The following is a 23,497-nucleotide window of genomic DNA, read 5'->3' on the forward strand; positions in this document are numbered from 1 at the left end:
TAAAATTGGACATCCATTGCAATTCACCTACTTTCTTGGGCATAAACTAGAATGTCTCCGATTTTTTTCTTTTTATGTTATAAGCAATGTAGCAGTGAATATCTTTGTATATGTCCCTTTTAGATACATAAGTGTAGAATAGATAAGAAAAAGTTATACTGACATATCCTAAGGATATACATTTTAATTTAATCAATAAGGTCAAATTGCCCTCTTGAATTCAGCCCTGAATGATAGCCTGAGTTTTCCCACATCCTTATCAGTGCTTGATAATATCTAACTAAAACCTCTACCAGTCTTATTGGGGGGCTGGGGGATCTTTTTGTAATTTGCATTTTGCTAATTTACTAGTGAAGTTTAGATTCTTTTCATGTTTATTGAACACTCCTCATCCCTCTGCTGTGTTGTCATTCTTTCATTATTTCCTTTGCTATACAGTTGTTTTTTAGTGGTCTCAGGTGAAATTATAATTCACCTATAACTCAGGTTCCAGTCTATGAATGGTTACTTTGATTCTTAACAGTTGAAATCAGATTTCAGTGCTAAGAGAAATGTTGAGAGAAAAATAGGTTTTGTGGGGTAGAGTGTTTTGAGTTTTCTTTCTTTCCTGTCCTGTCTCCAGAGCTCAACATAAGTACACAAGGAGACATACACCTAGGAAAGAAATTGAATCATTATTAAAATTTCATTTTTTCTTAGACAAATAAACCTCAGACATCACGACCCAATCTCATCAAACCAGCTGCCCAGTGGCAAGATCTCAAAAGATTGGGAGAAGAAAGGCCTAAAAAGTCTAGAGCAGCCTTTGAATCAGATAAGAACGGCTATTTTTCAGTGTGTAACAGCTCATTGTTTGATTCTGGGGCACAGGATGATTCTGAGGAAGACTACGGTGAATTTCTGGATCTTGGGCCTCCTGGAGTTTCTGAATTCATTAAGCCAAGCCAAACAGAAAGAGAACCCAAACCTGGACCAAGTCATAACCAAGCTGCAAATGACATTGTCAACCCGAGATCAGAGCAGAAAATCATGATCTTGGAAGAAAGTAGCCTGCTTTTACCAGAAGGCGATCCTTTGGACACTCAGAACCAGTCATCTGAAGATTCAGAGACAGAGCTTTTATCAAATCTTGAAGAATCGACTGCTATCCTAGATGATCAGGCCATTGAAGAAGACTGCTGGTTAGACCATCCTTACTTCCAATCCCTAAACCAACAGTCCCGTGAGATAACAAATCAAGTTGTTCCTCAGGAGCGGCAGCCTGAAGCAGAACTGGGCCCATTGTTGTATCAGCATGAACCCCCAGGGCTGGCTTTTCCAAGGCCAGCTTTTCCAAGGCCAGAACCCCAGCAAGATGGGATTCCAGGCCCCTCTTCTCCTCAGCCTGCCCATCCTCTGGGAGAGCTTGAAGATCAACAATTAGCAATAGATGATGAAGAGCCAGGGCCAGCCTTTCCACTACAAGGATCTCAGGAGCACAATTTGGAAAACCTTTGGGGGCAAGAAGCTACTGAGGTAGATCAAGAACTCGTTGCACTTTTAGTGAAAGAAACAGTAAGTTTTATTTTATTTAAGTGAATAATTACATACAGACACTAAATGTACTTAGTTTTCTTTTAGTGCAAAATCATGGCCATGGGGGGTGGGGGGAGGCACTTCATCTTCCTAAGGGATCTGTAGCTGGATACATAGAACAGAAGAAGAAAGACTCTGAAAATAGGAAAGTTAAATCAGAATTCCTAATCTATCCTTAACCCCCCAGCAAGTACTCTGGGATTCTAGCTGCAGATCATGGATACCCTAGTGCTGTCATACAAGCAATCCCCTGGTTTTAAAAAGGTTTTGAGTTAACTCCCAATTCAAACCCATAAAGCAGGTTTATAAGATTACCTAGAGCTGCACTGTCCAATGTGGTAGTTTCTGGTGCCTGTTTAAATTTAAATGTCTTACAATTAAATTTAAAATTCCATTTCCAGTGGTACTAGTCAGATTTAAAGTACCTAATAGTCATATGGGGCTGAAGAGCTACCATACTGGAAAGCACAGAATAGAACATTTCCATCGTTGTATGAAGTTCTGTTGGATATCCCTGATGTAGAGTGTGATGCAGGGCTGTGGGTTCTGGCTCATTTGCTGTTTGCCTTTGAACAGACTCTTAACCCTTCTTCCCTCTTAACCCTTCTTCCCCTGGGTGTTTTCATCTGGCACACTAGCTCTTGTGCATCTTAAGAGGTAGTACTTTACTCCTTTTCAGACTCCTTTTGCCTGGGCAGAGATGTTCATCATTAATTGAAAGAGTGAAGAATGGATAAGTAAAGTACCAGAAGACCAGATAATCTCTAGGATCCTTTCTCTAGAGTCCACAGTGTATATAGACACATAAGCCTGGGCACAGACTTACTTTACAGCCCTTTTCTCATCTTTGGTCATTTACTTTTTGCCATCTGGTTTTTATTGGTATCTGAAATCATTCTAACGGATGAAAAAAATAATGTTTTTATTCCTTTTCAGGAAGCAAGATTTCCAGATGTCGCAAATGGGTATATCGAGGAGATAATTCATTTGAAGAATTATTACGATTTGAATGTGTAAGTAAACCATCATGCTTTTTTGTTTTTATTGTGGTGGAATACATTTAATGTCAAAATCTACCATTTTTACAATGGAATATTACTCAGCCATTAGAAACGACAAATACCCACCATTTGCTTCGGCGTGGATGGACCTGGAGGGTATTATGCTGAGTGAAATAAGTCAATCGGAAAAGGACAAACATATGGTCTCATTCATTTGGGGAATATAAAAATTAGTGAAAGGGAATAAAGGGAAAGGAGAGAAAATGAGTGAAAATATCAGTGAGGGTGACAAAACATGAGAGACACCTAACTCTGGGAAATGAACAAGGGGTAGTGAAAGGGGAAGTGGGCAGGGGGTTGGGGTGACTGGGTGATGGGCACTGAGGGGGGCATTTGGCGGGATGAGCACTGGGCGGGATGAGCACTGAGTGTTATGCTATATGTTGGCAAATTGAACTCCAATAAAAAAATTTTTTTTTAATCTACCATTTTTACCATCTTTAAGTATACAGATCAATGGATTGAGTATCTCCACATTTTTTGCACAAATCACTGCCACTGTCTCCAGAACATTTTCATCTTCTCAAACTGGAACTGTGTGCATTAAACATTAACTCCTTATTCCTTGCCCTCTCCACCCTCAGCCCCTGGGACCAACACTTCTACTTTCTGTCTTTCTGAATATAACTACTCCAGGGACTTCATAATAGTAGAATAACACAGTATTTGTCCTTTTGTGAGTGACTTATTTCACTTGGAATTATATTTGCTTTAATCCTAAAATTAGAAGAATTCTAATTTTAGTCATGTACAGACTTTTCTGGGCTTTTTAGTAAAGTAATCCTGCATAGTTATGGTATTTTGTTAATTCTGAGCATTGATCAGATTGTTCTGTTAATTCTGTGTTTTGATCAGATTGTTAGATATTTTCTTCCCTGTATTTGTAACAGAAAATGTTCTGCAACTGCTTTGCCTGTTTGGAGACATGTATGGAAGTGTTTCTTTAGTGTTTATCATAAGAATGATAACTGTGATTTTCAAAAAATGGCAATGTCCCAAGGAGAACAAAATAAGTCCTTTTCCTTTTATATTCTTTCCTTCTAGTCTACAGAGCTGAAAAAGTTGGTAATTTATAAAGAACAGAATATTGAAACTAATAAAATTTTCAGTTAATTAATACAGATTAGGTTAGTTGAACAGAAGGGGTAGTATACCTAAACCTCTGTCTTCAAAAGATTATGCCCAATACTGTAGCATTCAGCCAGAGGTGCAAGTGAGAGCTGTTCCTGGCCACGGCCAAACAAGAGGAGCCCCATTATCCTGGTCAGCAGCCAGAGGAAATGCTCTTTTCTGATTCATACAAAGACACTATTGGTGCCAGTGGCCACCCTATCATCCTCTGTCCAGGACAGCCATTGTAACCAGTTTTTAAACCAGGATTGAGTCGTGGTTTTCTATTGTGTTTATCTTTTAGCTTTTTAGTCTAGAACAGTCCCTCCCTTACTTTTTTTTAATGTCATTGATCCCCCCCCCCCCAAGTATTTTTTAACATAGGTTGAAAGACTATACAATTGAACACCCATATATCTACCACTTGGATTATGATCTGGCATTCTACTCTAAGATTTTGCCCCTTTACTTCTTATTCTTTTTCTGAGTTCCTAGGGACTTAAAGGTTTTAAATAAGTGGTATTTTACAATCAGTTTCAGCCTTGTTTTTGGTACTGAATTATCCTGAATTTGACCAGTAGGGGCCTCTTAAGATGCATCTGTGTCATTTTGACATGACCCTATTAGTCTGAGCGTATCCTTGCTTTGTAAAGTACTGAAGTGCCCTGGCTTACCTTGAACATTTCTCCCCTAAACCTAGAATGTGGTCTTTTTTCCAAGAAACTTAGGTTTCTGAGAGTGAGGGTTGATATCTAAGGGCTAGACATGCTCATCATTGCTACTAGCATGTTATCACTTCTTGGCCCTTAAAGCACACAGACCAAGGAAATGCGGGTTTTAAAAATCATATGTTCATAATTTCCCATTCAAGTTTAACATTAAGGTTTTTTTTTCCCCCTCATTCTTTCTAAATTATACATTTATGTGTTTTTCCACTAAAAACTTAATTTCTAATAACATTAATACATTTTTATACTACAATATGTATACAATAAAATTATACTAATAATAGTACCACTGTTCCTACTGATGATTATTACTGAGTGAAGTAAAAAATATAATTACTTCGTGCTTAAAGCATATCTCGCTAAGGCCATACAGTTAGATAGACTATCCTAGGTGGTAGCTTAATGATATTCCTCAGTTCTGGAAAACTGGTAGCCAGTATCTCCTCCATAATCCTGCTTTCTTCCATCTGCTGTCACACATCTCCCCTATCCTCTATGACTCTTAACCCCATCTCTTTGTCTCTGCCATACACTTTGGATGATTTCTTCAAAGCTGTCCTCCCGCTAATTGTCTTTTTAGTGGAGTGTAATCTGCCATTAAACTCATCCATGGTGTTTTTAGTTCCATTTCCTGTATTCTCATCCTGGCATCCTTATTTTATAATTGTCATGATCACTTGTCTAGTGTCATTTTTTCCCTGTATTTTCAATCTATTTAGTTTTCTAAACATTACAAACATAGCTTCTTTGTGTTCTGATTGTGAGCATTCTAACACATGAAATTCTTATGAATCTCATTGTTACTGCTGGCGTTCTTGGTGTACTGTGTCCTGTGCTATTTGTAAGGTTTGACTATGAGCTCATTTCTTGGGGTCTTGATAGAAATAATTCCTTTTGGGAGGATTTGCTTTGTCTTTCATCATGTACCTAGGGGCAGGGTTGGTCTAACACTGCTTTATACTTTAGAATGTTGTCTGCAAGTTTTTGGATCACGGAGATAGGAAGAATTTAGTTCTGGATGAGGCCTGGGCTATAGTCTTCACCAATTCTCAGAGGACATTTTGTTTTCCTCTCCATGCACTTGTTATCAGTATTAAGGCATGCTTCTTGTGGTCTGTGAGCTTTTTGTTTCTTACCCTGTGTGCCCTGTGAACTAAGGGCTCAAGATGATTATTATTATTATTTTCCTTTTGAATATATAAATGACTTGATGAGTGCACTCAGGAAAATCTTGCTTCTGTTTAGCTTACTTCTGTGGAGTTTCACTTTCACTTAGACTTCTGTTTTAATATTCATAATTTTTTTTCATCTTTTTTATTGTGGACTACAATCCACAATAGAAGAATGCACAATATAAAGATAGCCAGTCTAATCATTTATCACAAATCAAACATTCATGTAACTACCACCCAGAAATCCTCAAAAAATAGAACATTAGTCACCATCTTTGAACACTGAAGATTTTGTGAAGATTTCACATCGTCTCTGTACTTTGTGATTGACATCTTTCACTCAGCATGTTGGTTCTGGGATTCATCCATGCTTTGTATAACTATAGTTCATTCATTTTCATTACTATGTGGTATCCCATTTGTATCAAAATACTGTAATTTTTCCCTCTACTTTTGATAGGCATTTGAATTGTTTCTGCTTTTTGGCTTTTACAAATAATGTACCTTTGAAGCATAGTTCATGCTTTCTGAGCCTCCAGTCTTGACCAGATTTGGCCACCTTTGCCCTCCTGTTGGCTGCTGTTATTTTCAAGCAGAAATTTTTTATTTCTGAATTTTTGGTCTTGTTTCTCATCTTTGGGAGGATTGTTTCTGCTGTTACTAAAAATGAAAGTACTAGTTATTCTAAGCTTTTAAAATATTTTAATATGTAAATAACTTGATAATTACATTATTTTAAATTAATAAACTTTGTAGAGCATTTTTAGATTCATAGCAAAATTGAACAGAAATAACTAGTACATTTTTACAATAAAAAGTATCTCCTAGACTTCCCCTCAATTAAAAAACTAATTTGGGGCAGCCCCAGTGGTGCAGCGGTGTAGCGCCGCCTGCAGCCCAGGGTGTGATCCTGGAGACCCGGGATTGAGTCCCACATCAGGCTCCCTGCATGGAGCCTGCCTCTCCCTCTTCCTCTGCCTCTGCCTCTCTCTCTATGAATAAATAAATTAAAAATCTTTAAAACAAAGCAAAAACTAATTTTATTTTTATGCAACCTTTTAGTTCTTCTTGGAATGCAAACACAGTTTTTTCAGAGGGTAAATGTAATTTTGGGTATTTTGTTTATAAAATTATGTTAAGTAAAATACTCCGTTTTTTTTTCTTTATGGTGTTAACGATCACCTTTAGTAACGGTTTTATTGAGTTTTCCTCTTTGTTAAATGCTTTGTTTATAGTTTTCACCAATGTTCTAATGAACATTATTCTCCATATGGCAGTTTCCCTTTTCTTTCTTTCTGTATGCTGAAACCCTAGAAGTTAAAATTTAGGGTCAAACATTATAAACAAATTCATGGTCTGAGAAACATTTTCAAATAGGTTTCCAGTGAAGTTGTATCAGTGTATGTTGCTGTTGGAGATGTATGTGAGTTGCTTTATTTTTTTATTTTTTATTTTTATTTTTTTGTGTGAGTTGCTTTAATAATTTCTCAGTGATGATGCATAATGGTGGTGTTAACTAGGCATAAAGTAGCCTGCTGTTTTAGTTTTATATTTTCTTTGATAATGGGCTGCATGGCATTCTTCATATATTTGTTACTAATTGTATTTCTCTCCTGCCTGAATTGTTTGCACCTTGTCTCATTGAATTATTTTGTTGTTCATGGTTTCCTGATGATGAAACACAGTACTTGTTTGTTCAGTTTGGAAAATATAAATGATTAAGTATAAACTGAACACAGGTAGCTATAGAATACTGATATGAATAGGAAATGCCAAGTTTAAGTGGTTTTTAATAATTTATAGTAAATATTAAAGTAACCCTTTAGAAATTTACAATATACTTTAATGTTTCTCTCATTTACAAATGAATATTATTTTTCAAGTATCTGCAAGATTAATTTCTATGAAATATCAGTAAAATGGGATCAAATGGACAGATTCTGTGACAATTTGTTCTCTTAACCTCCTAAGTCTCCTACATATCCTTTAGGGACTTATATATTCTGTGCCTTTCACATCACTGAGATGCAAATATTCATTCTTAAACATATAAAAATTCTTATGAAAAAAAATTAAAAAATTTAAAAATAAAAATTCTTATGAAACCCAAAGAAAGGGGACTATGCAGTAATTATATTAAATCTTTTCAAACCTGTAGCCTTCTGAGTTTCCATTAAAAAAAAAAAAAGATTGATTTGAGAAAGAGCCATGCAGAGGGAGAAGCACACTCCCTGCTGAGCAGGGAGCCCATTGTGGGCCTTAATCCCAGAACCCTGAGATCATGACCTGAGCCTAAGACAGACGCTTCACCAACTGAGCCCCCAAGGCTCCCATCTTCTGAATTTCCTGACATGACTTTTGTCCCTGGGCTCTTGGGACTAGGCATTAATTTCCACAGCTAAGCTAAATATTGTTCATGTAGACCCAAAAGGAGGCCCAAAGCAATGTTGAGTAAGCTGGCATTGTGTGTGGCTTTCTTGGTCATACTATATGCAGTCTTTTTTTTTTAAGATTTTATTCATTAGAGACACAACAGAGAGAGAGAGAGAGAGAGCCAGAGACACAGGCAGAGGGAGAAGCAGGCTCCATGCAGGGTCTCTAGGATCATACCCCGGGCTGAAGGTGGCGCCAAACCGCTGGGCCCTTGGGGCTACCCTGTATGCAGTCTTGAAATCACCTTTAGACGTAACCAGCTGGCCATTTTAGCAGGAGAGGTGTATTCACCAGAGAAACTCCTGTGATAGTAATCTACTCTTTGAGCTGGTTACCGAGACTTTTCACTCACATGTGATGAATCATTAGATTGAGGCAGCAACGATTGTCTAAGGAGTAGAGGCTAGGAGTCCCAGCCCAGCTCATTGAGTAGGAGAGCTTTCTTGAGACCGTTCAGCTTGTCAGGACAGATCAGGTGTGAAATAATATACACACACAGGCAGATCTGAGTTCCCCTAGGCTGTGAATATTGATCTTTGGTTATAGTTTATTTCTATAGAAGAGAAACACTGTATTTAATTACCTGTGCCACTTGAATGTCATTTAGCCTCCAGGAAAGTTCTGGTGGTGAGGGTAAAGATCCTAAACTAGAAATGACCATGACAGTTCAGAGTGAGAGCCTCTGAGGCACTGGGTTTGTCTCAGTCAGTAGAAAGTTTCCCAAGTCCTGATCTTGGGATCATAAGCTTGAGCCCCATGTTAGATACACAGATGACTTAAAAAAAAAAAAAAAGATTGCATCATAAACAGGTTCGACATAAGATTGAAATATAAATATGTGACAGAATGACAGCCTCTGATTTCACCATGTGGAATTCCTTATCTTGCAGCTTTTCGATAGGTGATCCTAATATTAAAAATATAAAAATTAGAAGAGAACCCCTAAAATATGGTTGGTATTTTGTTTTCTAGAAATTATACCTATTCTACCTCTGTGTCATATACTGTATCATGTACTTTAGAAAATATATAGGGGATCCCTGGGTGGCTTAGCAGTTTCGCGCCTGCCTTTGGCCCAGGGCGCATTCCTGGAGTCCCGGGATTGAGTCCCATGTCGGGCTCCCTGCATGGAGCCTGCTTCTCCCTCTGCCTGTCTCTATGTCTATCATAAATAAATACAAATAAATCTTTAAAAAAAATACATAAAAGTAGAAAATTTTAAAGAATGATATTTTAAAAATAGGAATTGTATTACTTTCTTCCAGTACCCTAACAGAATGTCTTTCATGTACTCCATGTCCCCATGTGGAGATTACTGGCTTCACTCATGCGTAGCCATTCTGTCAAAGAGGATTCTTCACTGCATGACCTTTTTATCTTTCCCCAGGTTCCTGATATCTGGAGTTTGTTGGGTTGTGGTAGCCACACTCACCAAAATATTACAAACAGGCATGTTTGAAATGGAGGAGCTGCTCCATGTCTGGATTGTAGTATCTCCAGTGCATGTGAACAGAGATGTTTAGAACTTGAGGCCTTGCCCCGTGGATGCTCAATTCTTGGTGGTGGCTAATTCTCAATCCCTGCAGAAGGTATTGCAGAAGCATGCCCCTCCACTACTCTCTTCCCAGGCGCCAGCCCATGGGTGAGAAGAGAAGCTGGAGGGGAGTGCTTTTTCTCTCCTCTCCCTGCTATGAAAGGTTCCACTGTTGATATGGACAGGAGAGACCTGGGAAGATGGGAGTCAGGGATCAGGGAGTGTTCATTCTAAGAACCTGCAGAAGCAAGGAAAGGAGAGAGGGGAAGCCTCAGAGCTCTTTAAGCCAAGAGCTTTCCTGCTACTAAAGTGGCAAGTGCCGTATACTACCTGGGCTGTTCTTATCTCTGTGGAATCATCCCAAGAGCTCAGAATGTTGCTGTGTTTGGTTGTTAGAAGGTGAAGAACCTTGCTGCTTAATATTTGTTAAATCTGGACAATGATACATCAGCGTGTGTTATCTTACCTCTATATCCTTACCCTTAAATGTAGTTCATGATAGTGATAAAGGGATAAGGCTGTGGCTTTGGCATGAGGAGAATCCGTTCTTAAGCGGACATGTCTGTTCCTTCAGCCTTGCAGTTAGCTGGGCAAACTGAGTATCACTCAAATTCTTCATGGGGGCTTATATTACCATAGGGTTACAAAAAGTATTAATGAATTAACAGAAGGCCTTTTATGTTCCATTTATTTACTTTTAGCCAGCTGTTTTTTATAGTGAATATGAATACGTTTTCCCACCCCTTATTGGTCATAGTTTTCTGACAACAGTAGATACTCTTCATCTAAATTCTCTAGTTCCATATAGTTCAACCAGTAAGAATTTCAGTGAATACATGATAGTGACATCTAATAGAAAACTTCATAGAAATGTGCATTCATTAGTATGTTTATTGCTTTTTAAAACCAGAAGCAAAAATAGAAATTGTGTATATCTGTCTTTTGTCTCATATTTCTGATCTGCAAACAATTTAATAGGCCAGTCAGAGTGTATGATGAGTTACATTATTTTTTGAACATTGTATTTGAATCACGGCAGGTGTAGGATTTGGAAGCACTATGAAAATAACATCATTTCTTTTTGCAGACTTTGTAATTTTCTTCTGGAAAATCCAGACTATCCAAAGAGAGAAGACCGAGTCATTATCAACCCCAGTAGCAGCCTGCTTGCCAGCCAGGATGAGACAAAGGCAAGTGTTGTGCTCTTTGTTTTACAGTCTCTACCTGGACATGCTCTGCTTTTTTCATCTTTGTGGGAATAAAGTGCTTTGTGTGGACACATTTTTTTAAAGACTAGCTAGGAAAATAGGATTTCAGGATATACTTATTCTTTGGTGGGATTTCCCAACCTCAGCCACTTTGGATTCTGTATTTAACTTCTTTTGTTGTAACTTCCTCTTTTCTCTCCCACAAAAAGTTAAATTCACGCTCCACTCCATACCTTTGGTCTTACAAAGCAAGTTTTTTATTTTTAAAGATTTTATTTATTCGTGAGAGACACACAGAGAGAGACAGAGACACAGGCAGAGGGAGAAGCAGACTCCCTACAGGGAGCCCCATGTGGGACTCAATCCTAGGACCAGGAATCACGCCCTAAGCCAAAGGCAGACTCTCAACTGCTGAGCCACCCAGGCATCCCTCAAGCAAATTTTTTTTTTAAGATTTTATTTATTTATTCATAGAGACAGAGAAAGAGAAAGGGGCAGAGGCACAGGCAGAGGGAGAAGCAGGCTCCATGCTGGGAGCCTGACATGGGACTCGATCCGGGGTCTCCAGGATCACACCCCAGGCTGCAGGCAGCGCTAAACTGCTGCGCCACCGGGGCTGCCCGCAAATTTTTTAAATGAAACAAGGATTGGCCAGGATTCTTTGTATCATTTAGGTTGGTTTTTTTTTTTTAATATTTTATTAAAAATTTTCAAACATACAGTAAAGCCAAAAGAATTTTACACTGATCACCTATATATCTACCAGCAGTACTATTAAAAGTTAACATTTTATTATATCCACTTTGTCACATATCCATCCCTCTCCTCTGCCCATCAGTACATCTCACATATTTCATTTTATTTTGATGCATTTCAGAGTAAATCACAAAAACATCAATATGCTGCCCCATATATACTTCAGCGTTTATTTCATCACCTAGAGTTCAGTATGTTTATAGGTTTTCTTTTGATGTAAGATTTATATACAGTACATACATACACCTATATAACCAAATCCTGTATCAAGATGTGAACAGTTTGAGTTTTTAAAACCTTACTCATTTTTATTTGTAATCCTAACTAGAATTTAGTGTGTCAGGTGGTGAAGGAGAGTCTAGATCAGAACTGCTTCATGACTACTCAGTCCTTCTATTCCCCATACATTCTTTAAATTATCTTTATGTCTTCTGTAGCAAGAGAAAGGCTAGTCTTTCCTAAACATTTTTTTATGGAAAGAATATGGCTAAAAGATGGGTCTCAAATCTGTAGCTATAATTACTAGTTTTGACTGGCACAACTAGTCTCCAGACTCCAGACAGCTTGTTAACATCTCTGAACCACCAGTTTCTTCATCTCTATGCAGGGCTGGTAACCTCTATAAAGTAATCATGAATACAAGGGAAATGATTCTATTTTGTAATAAGCAGTTCTTGAAGTGATACCCCCTCATGGGAAAGGCCCTATCTGGCCTCCTAATGTTGTGCCTCTCACTCACTCTCTCTCTCTCTCTCTCTCTCTCTCTCTCTCTCGTTTCAGTTGCCTAAAATAGACTTTTTTGACTACTCTAAATTGGCTCCTCTTGACCAGCGTTGTTTCATCCAAGCTGCTGACCTCCTGATGGCCGACTTCAAAATGCTCAGTAGTCAGGACATCAAGTGGGCCCTGCATGAGCTCAAAGGACACTATGCAATCACCCGAAAGGTGCTCTACTTAGTCTTCCTGGTGGGGCCACACACTTCTTGGCTGCTTCTTCCTGTGATGACAGAATGAAGAGTTCAGCTTGTGGAAATTGGGATGGTTTGTGATGGCAAAGAGCCAGGAGTTTGTTAGGGTGAAGATAAATAGACAAAGGTATTTGCTGATCAGGAGGTTTCAGATGAAAAGAAATAATGAATTAGAAGCAGGGAAGTTCTGGGGGTACCTGGCTGGCTCAGTCAGTAAAGCATATGACTCTTGATCTCAGAGTCGTGAGTTCAAGCGCCACATTGGGCGTGGAGCCTACTTCAAAAAAAAAAGTTTAAAAAAAAGCAGCAGGGAAGTTCTGGTTTAGCCATGAAGATACAAAGGATAATGAATGTTCCTGTGGTGGGCAAGATGACTAGGTATGAAAGGTTTGTTCCAGCACCTCCCCTTGTTTCCCTCTCCAGCTGGAGGCAAGTCTCCATGGTGAATGTGACCTCACCCTGAGTCTAGGCCTCTTCCCCCATAGATAGCCAGAAGATCCAGGCAGGTGTCAGTAAACTCCTCTAATTGTAGGTTAATCTTAGGTAAAATTATTCTGAGGGGAACATAGTTAGTGCTTTCTATTTCTGAATCTCATTCCTTGTGCCAAATAAGGAATGCTGTGTTGTCATTGAAAATGAATGAGTTTTCCCCTCTCCCCCTCCCAAAAAAACAGTGACTTGCAAGAAAGAAAGGGCTCTTTCATGTTCAGGACCTCCTAGCATCTTCATTGCTCCAAGGGTTCCGGACATCTTTGCCGAGCTCCCAGGGAACCCAGATGAAAAGTGAAAGGGCAGCAGCTGAAGGCGGCTCCTGTGGCCTGGGCAGGGTTGGTCCTGTTAGCAATGTCCCTACCATTGTCCTGGGACCAGTAAAAGGAATTTGGCTATCAGATGCTTCTTTCTCCCTGGTCATCTCACAGCCCTCTTATCATTTGGCTGGGAGGTTGTAGGGTTTTGTGGCTCACCTCTTATTTATATCTTCCTTATCCCTTTCCTGGTCTTTCTGGCCTGTCATACTTTTTTTTTATGGTGTCTGTTTGGTGAGTAGCTGGAAATGGGGTGTGTTGGACTGTTTGAATGAATATGGGATATTTAAAGGGCCATGCTATTTTTTTTTTTAAGAAAAAGATTGTATTAAAAAAAAAAAAAGAAAAAGATTGTATTTATTTATTCATGAAAGACAGAGAGAGGTGGAGACCTAGGCAGAGGAGAAGCAGGTTCCCTGCGGAGAGCCTGATGCTGGGGACTCCATCCCAGGACCCCAGGATCACGCCCTTAGAGAAAGGCAGATGCGCAATATAGGTGCCCCAAGAATACATACTATTTGGCAGAAGCTAAAACCTGTTGCGTTCTCTTCCTGTTGTATGCAAATGGTGCATGGGGGTCCTGCCCTCTGGACAGTGATGCTCATGTGGACTTGGTGTAAGAAGCATACATACCCAGAGATGTTTTCTAATTATGGTCATAGCACATCTTCCCAGTGCCATTCCCCAGACATGATGATAGCTTAGTCTCCTGATCATGTGTGTGTTCACTGAAAACAGTCACATTTCCCTGGATTTTCCCCCTTTTAAAATTTTTTTTTTTTTTTTTTTTATGATAGTCACAGAGAGAAAGAGAGAGAGAGAGGCAGAGACACAGGCAGAGGGAGAAGCAGGCTCCATGCACTGGGAGCCCGATGTGGGATCCGATCCCAGGTCTCCAGGATCGCGCCCTGGGCCAAAGGCAGGCGCCAAACCGCTGTGCCACCCAGAGATCCCTCATTTTCTTTAAATCTAAACTTTAATCTACTATTTCAGTGTTTACCTTTATTTTTTTTTAATTTTTTAGTATATGTGCTGCCGAAGCGAGCACTATTTTTTTTTTTTTTTAATTTTTTTAATTTTTATTTATTTATGATAGTCACAGAGAGAGAGAGAGAGAGGCAGAGACACAGGCAGAGGGAGAAGCAGGCTCCATGCACCAGGAGCCCGACGTGGGATTCGATCCCGGATCTCCAGGATCGCGCCCTGGGCCAAAGGCAGGCGCTAAACCGCTGCGCCACCCAGGGATCCCCAATGTTTACCTTTAAAAGATTTTTTTTTTTAAGATTTTATTTATTTATTCATGAGACAGAGAGAGAGAGGCAGAGACACAGGCAGAGGGAGAAACAGGCTCCATGCAGGGAACCTGACGTGGGATTTGATCCCCGGTCTCCAGGATCAGGCCCTGGGCTGAAGGCGGCACTAAACCGCTGGGCTACCAGGGCTGCCCTAAAAGGTAGATTTTAAAAAGATAATCAAAATACCATTATCACACCTTAAAAAGTAATATTATTAGCTATCCAGTCATTTTCAAATTTCTCTAGATGTGTCAAAAACCTTTGGTCATACTGAGCTCCAAGTAAAAGGTATTTCTTGCAGTTGGTTGATAGGTTACTTAAATCTCTTAACCTGTAAGTCCTCTTTCCCTATCCCTTTACTTTTTCTTGCTATTCATTTGTTGAAAAAGGGGTTGTTAAAAAAAAAAAGAAAAAGAAAGGGTTGTTTATCTTAAAGGTTTTGATGATCTAGATTTTGCCATTGTATTCTGTAGCATCATTAACTAGTCCTTCTGTGCCCTATATTAACTATAAATTGATAGGTCTAGAGTCTTGATCAAACTCAGGTTTGATTTCCCCCTTCCTTGAATTTTAATTCTTTGATTGATTGATTGATTGATTTTTTTTTTTAATTTTAATTCTGTTTCTATCACTTGGGTCTCTAATTTTGAGGATGAGCCTTTATTTTATTTTGTTTTATTTTATTTTATTTATTTTATTTTTTATTTTATTTTATATTTTTTTATTATTTATTTTATTTTTTATTTTATTTTTATTTTATTTTTTATATTTTATTTTATTTTTGTTGTAGATTTTATTTTAGATTTTATTTTATTTTAGATTTTATTTTATTTTATTTTTTAAATTTTTTATTTTATTTTATTTATTTATGATAGGCACACAGTGAGAGAGAGAGAGAGAGAGAGAGGCAGAGATACAGGCAGAGGGAGAAGCAGGCTCCATGCACTGGGAGCCCGACGTGGGATTCGATCCCAGGTCTCCAGGATCGCGCCCTGGGCCAAAGGCAGGCGCTAAACCGCTGCGCCACCCAGGGATCCCCTAGATTTTATTTTAGATTTTATTTATTGGAGATAGTGCCAGCATGAGGGGCGGAAGGAGAGAGAGATGCAGACTCCTCACTGAGCAGGGAGCCCAATACAGGGCTCCATCCCAGACCCCAGGATCATGACCTGAGCTGAAGGCAGCCCCTCAACCCACTGAGCCACCCAGGGGCCCCAAGCACATGTCTTAAATGTGCATTGCTTTAGTTCTCTCAGTGAATAGTGGGTGTTTTATGTGGCTAAAGGGAGAATTAGGTGGGATATAGTGTAGAGTGATCAATGACAGCACTTTGTATGTATCAGATTTCAGGAATAAGTTCCCTCTCTTTGCACTTCCTTCTGTGTGCTGTGGAATGTTGTCAAGCTTCTGTATATAGAAATTACACAGTAGCTGCCTTACAGTGTGATCTTAAGAGTCAGTCCTTACGGACTCCTGGGTGGCTCAGTGGCTAAGCCTCTGCCTTTGGCTCAGGGCATGATCCCAGATCCCAGACCCCGGGATCAAGCTCCACATTAGGCTCCTTGCAAGGAGTCTGCTTCTCTCTCTGCCTGTGTCTCTGCCTTCTCTGGGTCTCTCGTGAATAAATAAAATTAAAAAAAAAAAATGTCAATCCTTAGAATAATACTATAAATGCACAAGAGCCTTCTGTGATTCCTTAGGTTCATAGCACTGAATTCACACTGGAGGGACTTGTTACCCAAGGGCCTGCTCTGGTTTGCTCCTAGCCTATGATATGGAGGCCCAGGGTGCAGAAAAACTCTCCCTCTAGTGCATGTGTGGTTGAAGATTTTTCAGCTCAACTCTCTTTATGGACACATCCTGTAGGTAGCTTTCTTGGAGACCACATTGCAGCTGCAGTAATATTTCTTTTGGTTGTTAGCTTTGTAGGGACAAAGTGCTCTCAAAAATGAGTAACTTGTAGACTGGAGGGAACAGGTCATCCTTAAAATTCATGGCGGGAGCCACTTGTTGAAGTGAATATTTATCAAAGTAATTTGTGGCCATAACTTTAAAAATCACTTGGTGCCAAAATGCTTATCTGTAATTTTTTTTTTAAGATTTATGTATTTATTTATTTATGATAGACATAGAGAAAGAGAGTCAGAGACACAGGAGGAGGGAGAAGCAGGCTCCATGCCGGGAGCCCAACGTGGGACTCGATCCCAGGACTCCAGGATCGCGCCCTGGGCCAAAGGCAGGCACTAAACCGCTGAGCCACCCAGGGATTCCCTGCTTATCTGTAATTTTTTAAACCATAGGCTGAAGCCTCTTTCTTCACGTTCTTCCTCTGTTCTCCAGAGACAACTCAACTCTTACCTGGTTTATTTTTTTCCTAGTATTTACCTCCACATTTATGAACACATGCTTATACTTGATTGATTAGTTTGAGAAATTATTTTAGTTTTTTCTTATGGTGGATGGGGCTCTAGATCTTACCCATACATACTCCCCTTTTTGAATCATAGTTTTTGTTAAATCTGTTTTTAAAGTTTTTATATTATGACTGTGGAAATGTTCACTGCTAGGGGAAGTAATGTACTAGGATAATATATCCTTTCTTGAATTTTCTATTATTCTTGGAGTTAAAATTGGTTGTGTCTATTTTTTTCATCTGCTTTTTTGTTGTTGTTGCTTTGGTTTTTGATGCTGTGACTGTCTTTTCACGTCTGACAACTCTAAAACATTGTTTTCGTCAGCTTGCCTGTTGTCAGACCTGTCCATCAATCCTCGATTCATTTTTTTCCCTTTCTCCTCCATGCTTCTGTATAGTAGTCCACTTGGGAGTTCCCTTTGCCTTTGGATCTTGCTTGATCTTCTGTGCTCTAGATCCTGATAAGTTTGTCTTGTTTTATACACTCACTCTTGGCTGATAGTTCTCCTAGGTTGAAAATTATTTCTCTGTCAACTTTTTCCTCAATAATCCTGCCACAGATACAACTATTTCTTACATTCAGACAGTGTGTTGAGTGCCTGCTGTGGTCATGTACTGGGAGTGTCACAGGCCCCTTCCCTTGTGGAGCTTTATAGTAGTGAACAGTGTTGTCTTCTATAATCATCCCTTAACTTCTGTCCTCTGACAAGTGCTTGTTCCATCCTTTTTTTTTTTTTTTTTTTTTTTTAAGATTTTATTTATTCATGAGAGACAAAGAGAGAAAGAGAGGCAGTGACACAGGCAGAGGGAGAAGCAGGCTCCATGCAGGAAGCCTGACATGGGACTTGATCCCGGGTTTCCAGGATCAGGCCCCGAGCTGAAGGTGGCACTAAACCGCTGAGCCACCCGGGCTACCCATCGTTCCAGCCTTCTTAGATTTCTCCCCTGGAGTACTTTAATGATTCTGTCTCCATATACGTGACACATTTCTGTTTGGGACCAGACTTCCACCAGGTTTCAAGGAGTCTCTGGCCACTCCTCAGCTTTTATTTCATCAGATGCCCATTGTAGTATTTTTAGGTGATCCTTAAAGGAAATTTGACCATCACAATATCCTAAGAATCCTAGCAACCTGTATCCTTGATTCTCAGAACCAGGAGTCTGCATGGGGATTAGATTTGCGAGAGAGTGAGCAAGCTGGAGGAAGAAATGCAAGATACATATAAAAGGAAAAATCATCTTCAATATTTGTTGTTCCTGTGTTCCTCCTGATAGAGTGTTTGAGTACTTTGTGATAGTTATCAGTTAGGCCCTGAGGACAGTAGTAGCATCTGTGGAACACAAATTAGCTTCCTTCCTTTTTTTTTTTTTTTTTTTTTAATTTATGATAGAGAGAGAGAGAGAGGCAGAGACACAGGCAGAGGGAGAAGCCGGCTCCATGCACCGGGAGCCCGACGTGGGACTCGATCCCGGGTCTCCAGGATCACGCCCCAGGCCAAAGGCAGGCGCCAAACCGCTGCGCCACCCAGGGATCCCAATTAGCTTCCTTCCAAAGAGCTTTCAGTCTATTTGAGAAGATTAAAAGGGAAAAAAGGGATTCTTTTTTTTTTTTTTTTTTTTTAATTTTTTTTTTTAATTTTTATTTATTTATGATAGTCACAGAGAGAGAGAGAGAGAGAGAGAGAGGCACAGACACAGGCAGAGGGAGAAGCAGGCTCCATGCACCGGGAGCCCGACGTGGGATTCGATCCCGGGTCTCCAGGATCGCGCCCTGGGCCAAAGGCAGGCGCCAAACCGCTGCGCCACCCAGGGATCCCGAAAAAAGGGATTCTTAAGGGAAGGATGTTTTCACTAGAAGAAATCTAAGCAGAAGCAAAAAAAAAAAAAAAAAAAGGAACCATGGTACCTTTGAGTATATAGGTGTCAATTATAACTAGCAGTTCTCAAAAGGAAAGAACATAATTTTATTTTAATATTTATTTTAAGATATGGTTTCCTGACATGGGCCAGTATGGATTTTTTTCCTTTTAACTAGAAAGAGTATTTAAATGGGAGGTAATGACCCCATTTCACTTCCAGACAGGAGTGTGGCATGGTTGAAGATCCATTGGGCTACTAGTTACAAGCTATGAGTTCACATTCCCGTTTCATTAGTTGCTAATAAATGACATCTGTCCTTCAGTCACTTCATTTATAAAATTCAGATCATCATAACCTGTCTTGCCTTTTTTCCTGGGTTTTTGCAAATAGCCCTGGTTCAAGGATGGGGATTGTTACCTCTAGGTAAAACTTGCTAAAAATTAGTGGTCTTGCTGTGGAGTACAAACATGTAACTTTAAGACTGATACCTAAGGGTTTGTGGGGGAACACCTCGGATAGTCAGAACTCCAAAGAGAAGAAACAAAGCAAGGGAGGACGTTGATCAGGGAATGGAGAGGTAGTAGGATGACTTCTGCTGTTGGCCAGCTCTTGGCGGGTTTCTCTGAACCACTCTGTGAAAATAGGGTGATGTTAAAGAGAGGAAGGAGCCTTCGTTCTGCAACTGGCCTGATTTCGTATGCTAGCTTTAATTAATTTGACTGGGGGCAGGTTCTTTATCTGTAAGCCTCACTTACCTCTGTTGCAAAAGAACCCCTCCCTCAGAGAGTTGCCATGAGAATTACATGTTATGAGGGGTCTTGAGGCCCACACAGAGTGCTTCCCTTGCAGAGGTGTATCAGCACATGGTGATTCGCTTCCTGTTCCCAGACTTGAGAGCTTTGGAAAAGAGATAGAAGGTAGATGAAGGTGGAGGTATGATCTATCCCTCTTCTGTAGCTAAAATACTCATTTTCTCTTTCTTTCATTTTACCAGAAGGGCTCACAGCTGTTTCCTTAAGATAAACATTCAGAATGTGACTTAACTATAGCAGTATTCCTGTAACACACAGATATCCCTGTAACCTTTTATTATTCACCAAAGGAGTATGAAATGCAAACCATACAGGTTGCCAAGGATACACCTTGGGCTACGGTCACCTTGTCTGTCCTCCAGAAGCCCATCATCCAGTGGAGGGGATGACATGAAACAGAATCCAACAAATAAATGTATCATTACTATTATCTTTCAAAAGAAAAACATAAAGTGCTTGGAAAAACTGTAACAGGAGGACGTAGGGTGGACTTGAGAGGCTCCAGGAGGGCCTCCCTGAGCAAGAAAAATTTAACCACAAACCTGAATGTTCTTTAAGTAGGAGTTCAGGGGATCCCTGGGTGGCGCAGCAGTTTGGCGCCTGCCTTTGGCCCAGGGCGCGATCCTGGAGACCCAGGATCTAATCCCACGTCGGGCTCCCGGTGCATGGAGCCTGCTTCTCCCTCTGCCTGTGTCTCTGCCTCTCTCTCTCTCTCTCTCTCTCTCTCTCTGTGACTATCATAAATAAAAATAAAAATAAAAATAAAAAAAAAGTAGGAGTTCAGTAAGGGGGCTTGGGGAGTGTCCTTTCCTGGGGTGAGGAATGCTGTAGAAGAGCTAATTTGGAAGGAAAGAATCATGAATTCAGCCTCAAGCATTTAGTTTCCAGCCTGTTGAGTGAGGCCTGTGAGACATCCAAGTACAAAGAATTCATTTGGGTCCTTGAATGGCCAAAAGAGGTGGGATTATGAGGGTCATCAGCACATGCAGGGCAACTTCCCCAGCCTGGATGAGGTAGGCACAGGGAGAGAGAGAGCCAAGGGTGGTGAGGAGTCAGCAGAGAGGAGGAGGGACACCAGGTGCAGGTAGAAATCAGTGTTCTCAGTACTGCCAAGAGAGGCCAGGTGAGATGACTAAAACATAGGGGCTGGAGTTTGCCTCCTGTTACCAAGGAGATAAGCTAGCAGAAAGAGGGTCTTCGGTCCTGGATTGAAGGAAGTTGTGAAATGCACAAAGGTGAGATGAGCAAACATGGACAGATGGTCCCTTTGACAAGTTCGGGCTGGGGTGTTTTGGCTGGAACCCGAAAGGTGAAGGAGGCCAGGGATTTTTTTTTTTTTTTTTTAAAGATGACAAAGACTTGAGTACATTGAAATGTCAATTGAAAAGATTTTAAAAAGAAGCAGAGGATATGGAACAAAAGGAATCATCACTGGCATAAGACTTTTGCCCTCAGTGTGCTGTACAAAAAGGGGATGCAGATGAAGCTGCAAGGAATTTAAAGGTTTTGGTGGGAAGTAGATGGGGAACCATTGGCCAGAGGTATGCCATTTAGGGTATGCCTGTAGAGTCTGACTCGCCAGCCATCTCTTAGGTGACCCACCCTGTACATAGCCAAGGATAGCTTGCACACTTGCTGTTTTCTTATGTTGCCCTTTGTCAGTAAGCATTTGGTTCTGCCCTTGTAGCTGTTGATGAAAGTCAAAGCGAAAATAATGAAATGCTCCCTGTTCATTTTGCTACAGCCTATTTCTGGTAAGCTATGCAGGGGACCTAGCTAAAACTGTGAGTCAGAATGAGATTTAGGGTTGCTTGTATTTCTGTGTCCCATTTACAGCACTAACTTTTCCATTTCTCAATTTTTTAGGCCTTTTCTGATGCCATTAAAAAATGGCAGGAGCTATCACCAGAAACCAGTGGTAAAAGAAAAAAGAGAAAAGAAATGAATCAGTATTCTTATATAGATTTCAAGTTTGAACAAGGTAATGGACAACTTTGAGTTTTGCTGACAAATATGTGAAGCAGCTGTGCAGAACCCTCTCCTTCCCATGCAGCCAAAAAAGGCCGCTGTGGCATGGCCCACCTGCCAGGCTAGCCCAAGAACTGGCTGTGTGGCCTGCTTTGGGGATCTGTATGTTTAAGAAGTGGCTGTGGTTGTCGCCCTCCTTCTTTCTTTCTACCCACTGTGACCGGAACATTGTGTGTAGTGAATTCTCTATTCATGTGTGGAAAAGTGTTTGGGAACATACTCAAGCTGGGGGTTGGAGGACTGGTCTTGAAGATCTGACAAAAATTAGCTTTATCTCTAATAAAATTATCTAGACCAGAGATTGATTGCTCACTGCAGAGGGATCGCTTGTGCACCTGAGAGTGGCTTCTGCACCTGAGAGTGGCTTCTGCATGGAAAAAACCAGCAGCTCCTTAACAGTGCTGAGCTGAGCGCCCCCCCCCCCCCCAAGCTAGTCTGATTCAGTGCTCTCCCATGGACGTTCTCACAGGTCTGCCAAAGAATGAGAAAGTGGGGGAAGTGTGTAGGTGGTTCTTCATTCAGCTAAATTTATTCAGTTTAGACTCGACATCCCAAATATATAGTCATTCCGTATTTGTTTCTGTCAGTGGTGGAGAAAAGAAAGTACCACTTTGCAAGATGGTCCACTCCCTTGTTGGTCAGCTCTATATCAGGTTAAATGTACATTCCTGAAATTTCTTGCCATGAGTGTAGTTCTTGTCTGTGAAAAGACTTGGAATCTGTCTGTTGCTGCTTTGTCTTTCTGACTGTCCTTCTCTGTGTGCTTCCTCTAGCTTGTCAGAATCTCTTTGCAAGTCTGGGTAGACAGAGTACTCCTGACAAGTCTGCTATGTTAGAGACAACATACAGCATTAATACGTACAACTTACAGATACACTTAACCTTCCTTGACAGCAATTGACAAGTACCGATAGTCTGAAAATCCTGCTTCAAGAATCTAATTTTTCACATTTTCGGCCATTTTTCCATCCAGGCACCGCTATTTGGGTTATACATTGCTTGGCTCTAAGAGGGAGTCAGGATTCTCCCTCCACTGTTCTTTTTATCATTTTATGAACTGACCAGTAGATGATCTTCTCATGGAGAGTCTGGGTAGAATCTGGATGTAAACTGAACATCAGTAAAAAATATAACATACCAAAAAAAAAAATATATATATATAACATACCATCTCACAAAGCCAACCAAGAAAAAAGACAAATTACCAGTATCAAGAATTCTCACTCTTTATAGGGGATCTTACAGTAGACTCCACAGACAGCCAATGCAGAATACCGTGAACAACATTACACACATAAATTTGACAATTTAAGTGAAATGGACCAATTCCTCTAAAAACACAAAATGCCGAGACTTACCCATATTGAAATAGGTAATTTGAATAGCACCCCATAGCTCTCCAGGAAATTGAATTCATAATTTTAAGTCTCCTAAAAAAGAAATCTCCAGCCTCATTTGGTTATACTGGAAAAGAATTAACACTAATTCTGTATAATATCTTCTAGAAAATAGAAGAGTAGGAAACACTTTCCAATTCCTTTTATGAAGTCAGTACTAACCCAGATAACAAAAGCAGACAAGGACAGCTCAAAAAACTATAGACCAATATCCCTTATGAATAAACATGCAGAAGTCATTATTAACAAAATTTCAACAAATAGAAGTTAGCAACATAAAAAAAAAATTATGTGCCATGACCAAGTCATGTGTATTCCAGGGGTGCAAGGCTGGTTTAGTA

General features: G+C 40.1%; 1 protein-coding gene and 1 long non-coding RNA gene across 17 annotated transcripts in view; one reads left to right on the plus strand and one right to left on the minus strand.

Moving 5' to 3' along the window:
* Positions 1 to 23,497, plus strand: part of RNF216 (ring finger protein 216) — a 161,549-nt gene that overhangs the window by 31,706 nt on the left and 106,346 nt on the right. For 5 of the 8 annotated variants that reach the window (XM_038539546.1, XM_038539551.1, XM_038539553.1 and 2 more), the window contains exons 4-8: positions 700 to 1,554; positions 2,512 to 2,588; positions 10,701 to 10,803; positions 12,358 to 12,522; positions 21,598 to 21,712. In XM_038539546.1, coding sequence (XP_038395474.1) covers positions 700 to 1,554; positions 2,512 to 2,588; positions 10,701 to 10,803; positions 12,358 to 12,522; positions 21,598 to 21,712 — 1,315 coding nt within the window. The remainder of the gene's footprint in view (positions 1 to 699; positions 1,555 to 2,511; positions 2,589 to 10,700; positions 10,804 to 12,357; positions 12,523 to 21,597; positions 21,713 to 23,497) is intronic. The other 3 variants (XM_038539549.1, XM_038539550.1, XM_038539548.1) reach the window with 2 other exon arrangements.
* Positions 11,491 to 23,497, minus strand: part of LOC102152543 — a 40,465-nt gene continuing 28,458 nt past the window's right edge. For 8 of the 9 annotated variants that reach the window (XR_005360640.1, XR_005360638.1, XR_005360635.1 and 5 more), the window contains 2 exons: positions 19,675 to 19,816; positions 11,491 to 12,574 (listed from right to left, as the gene is read on the minus strand). This is a non-coding gene — a long non-coding RNA (uncharacterized LOC102152543). Of the gene's footprint in view, positions 12,575 to 19,407; positions 19,552 to 19,674; positions 19,817 to 23,497 lie in introns of all 9 variants that reach the window. The other variant, XR_005360637.1, reaches the window with a different exon arrangement.

Source organism: Canis lupus, chromosome 6 (genome assembly GCF_011100685.1).
Source record: "Canis lupus familiaris isolate Mischka breed German Shepherd chromosome 6, alternate assembly UU_Cfam_GSD_1.0, whole genome shotgun sequence".
NCBI classification, from domain to species: domain Eukaryota; kingdom Metazoa; phylum Chordata; class Mammalia; order Carnivora; family Canidae; genus Canis; species Canis lupus.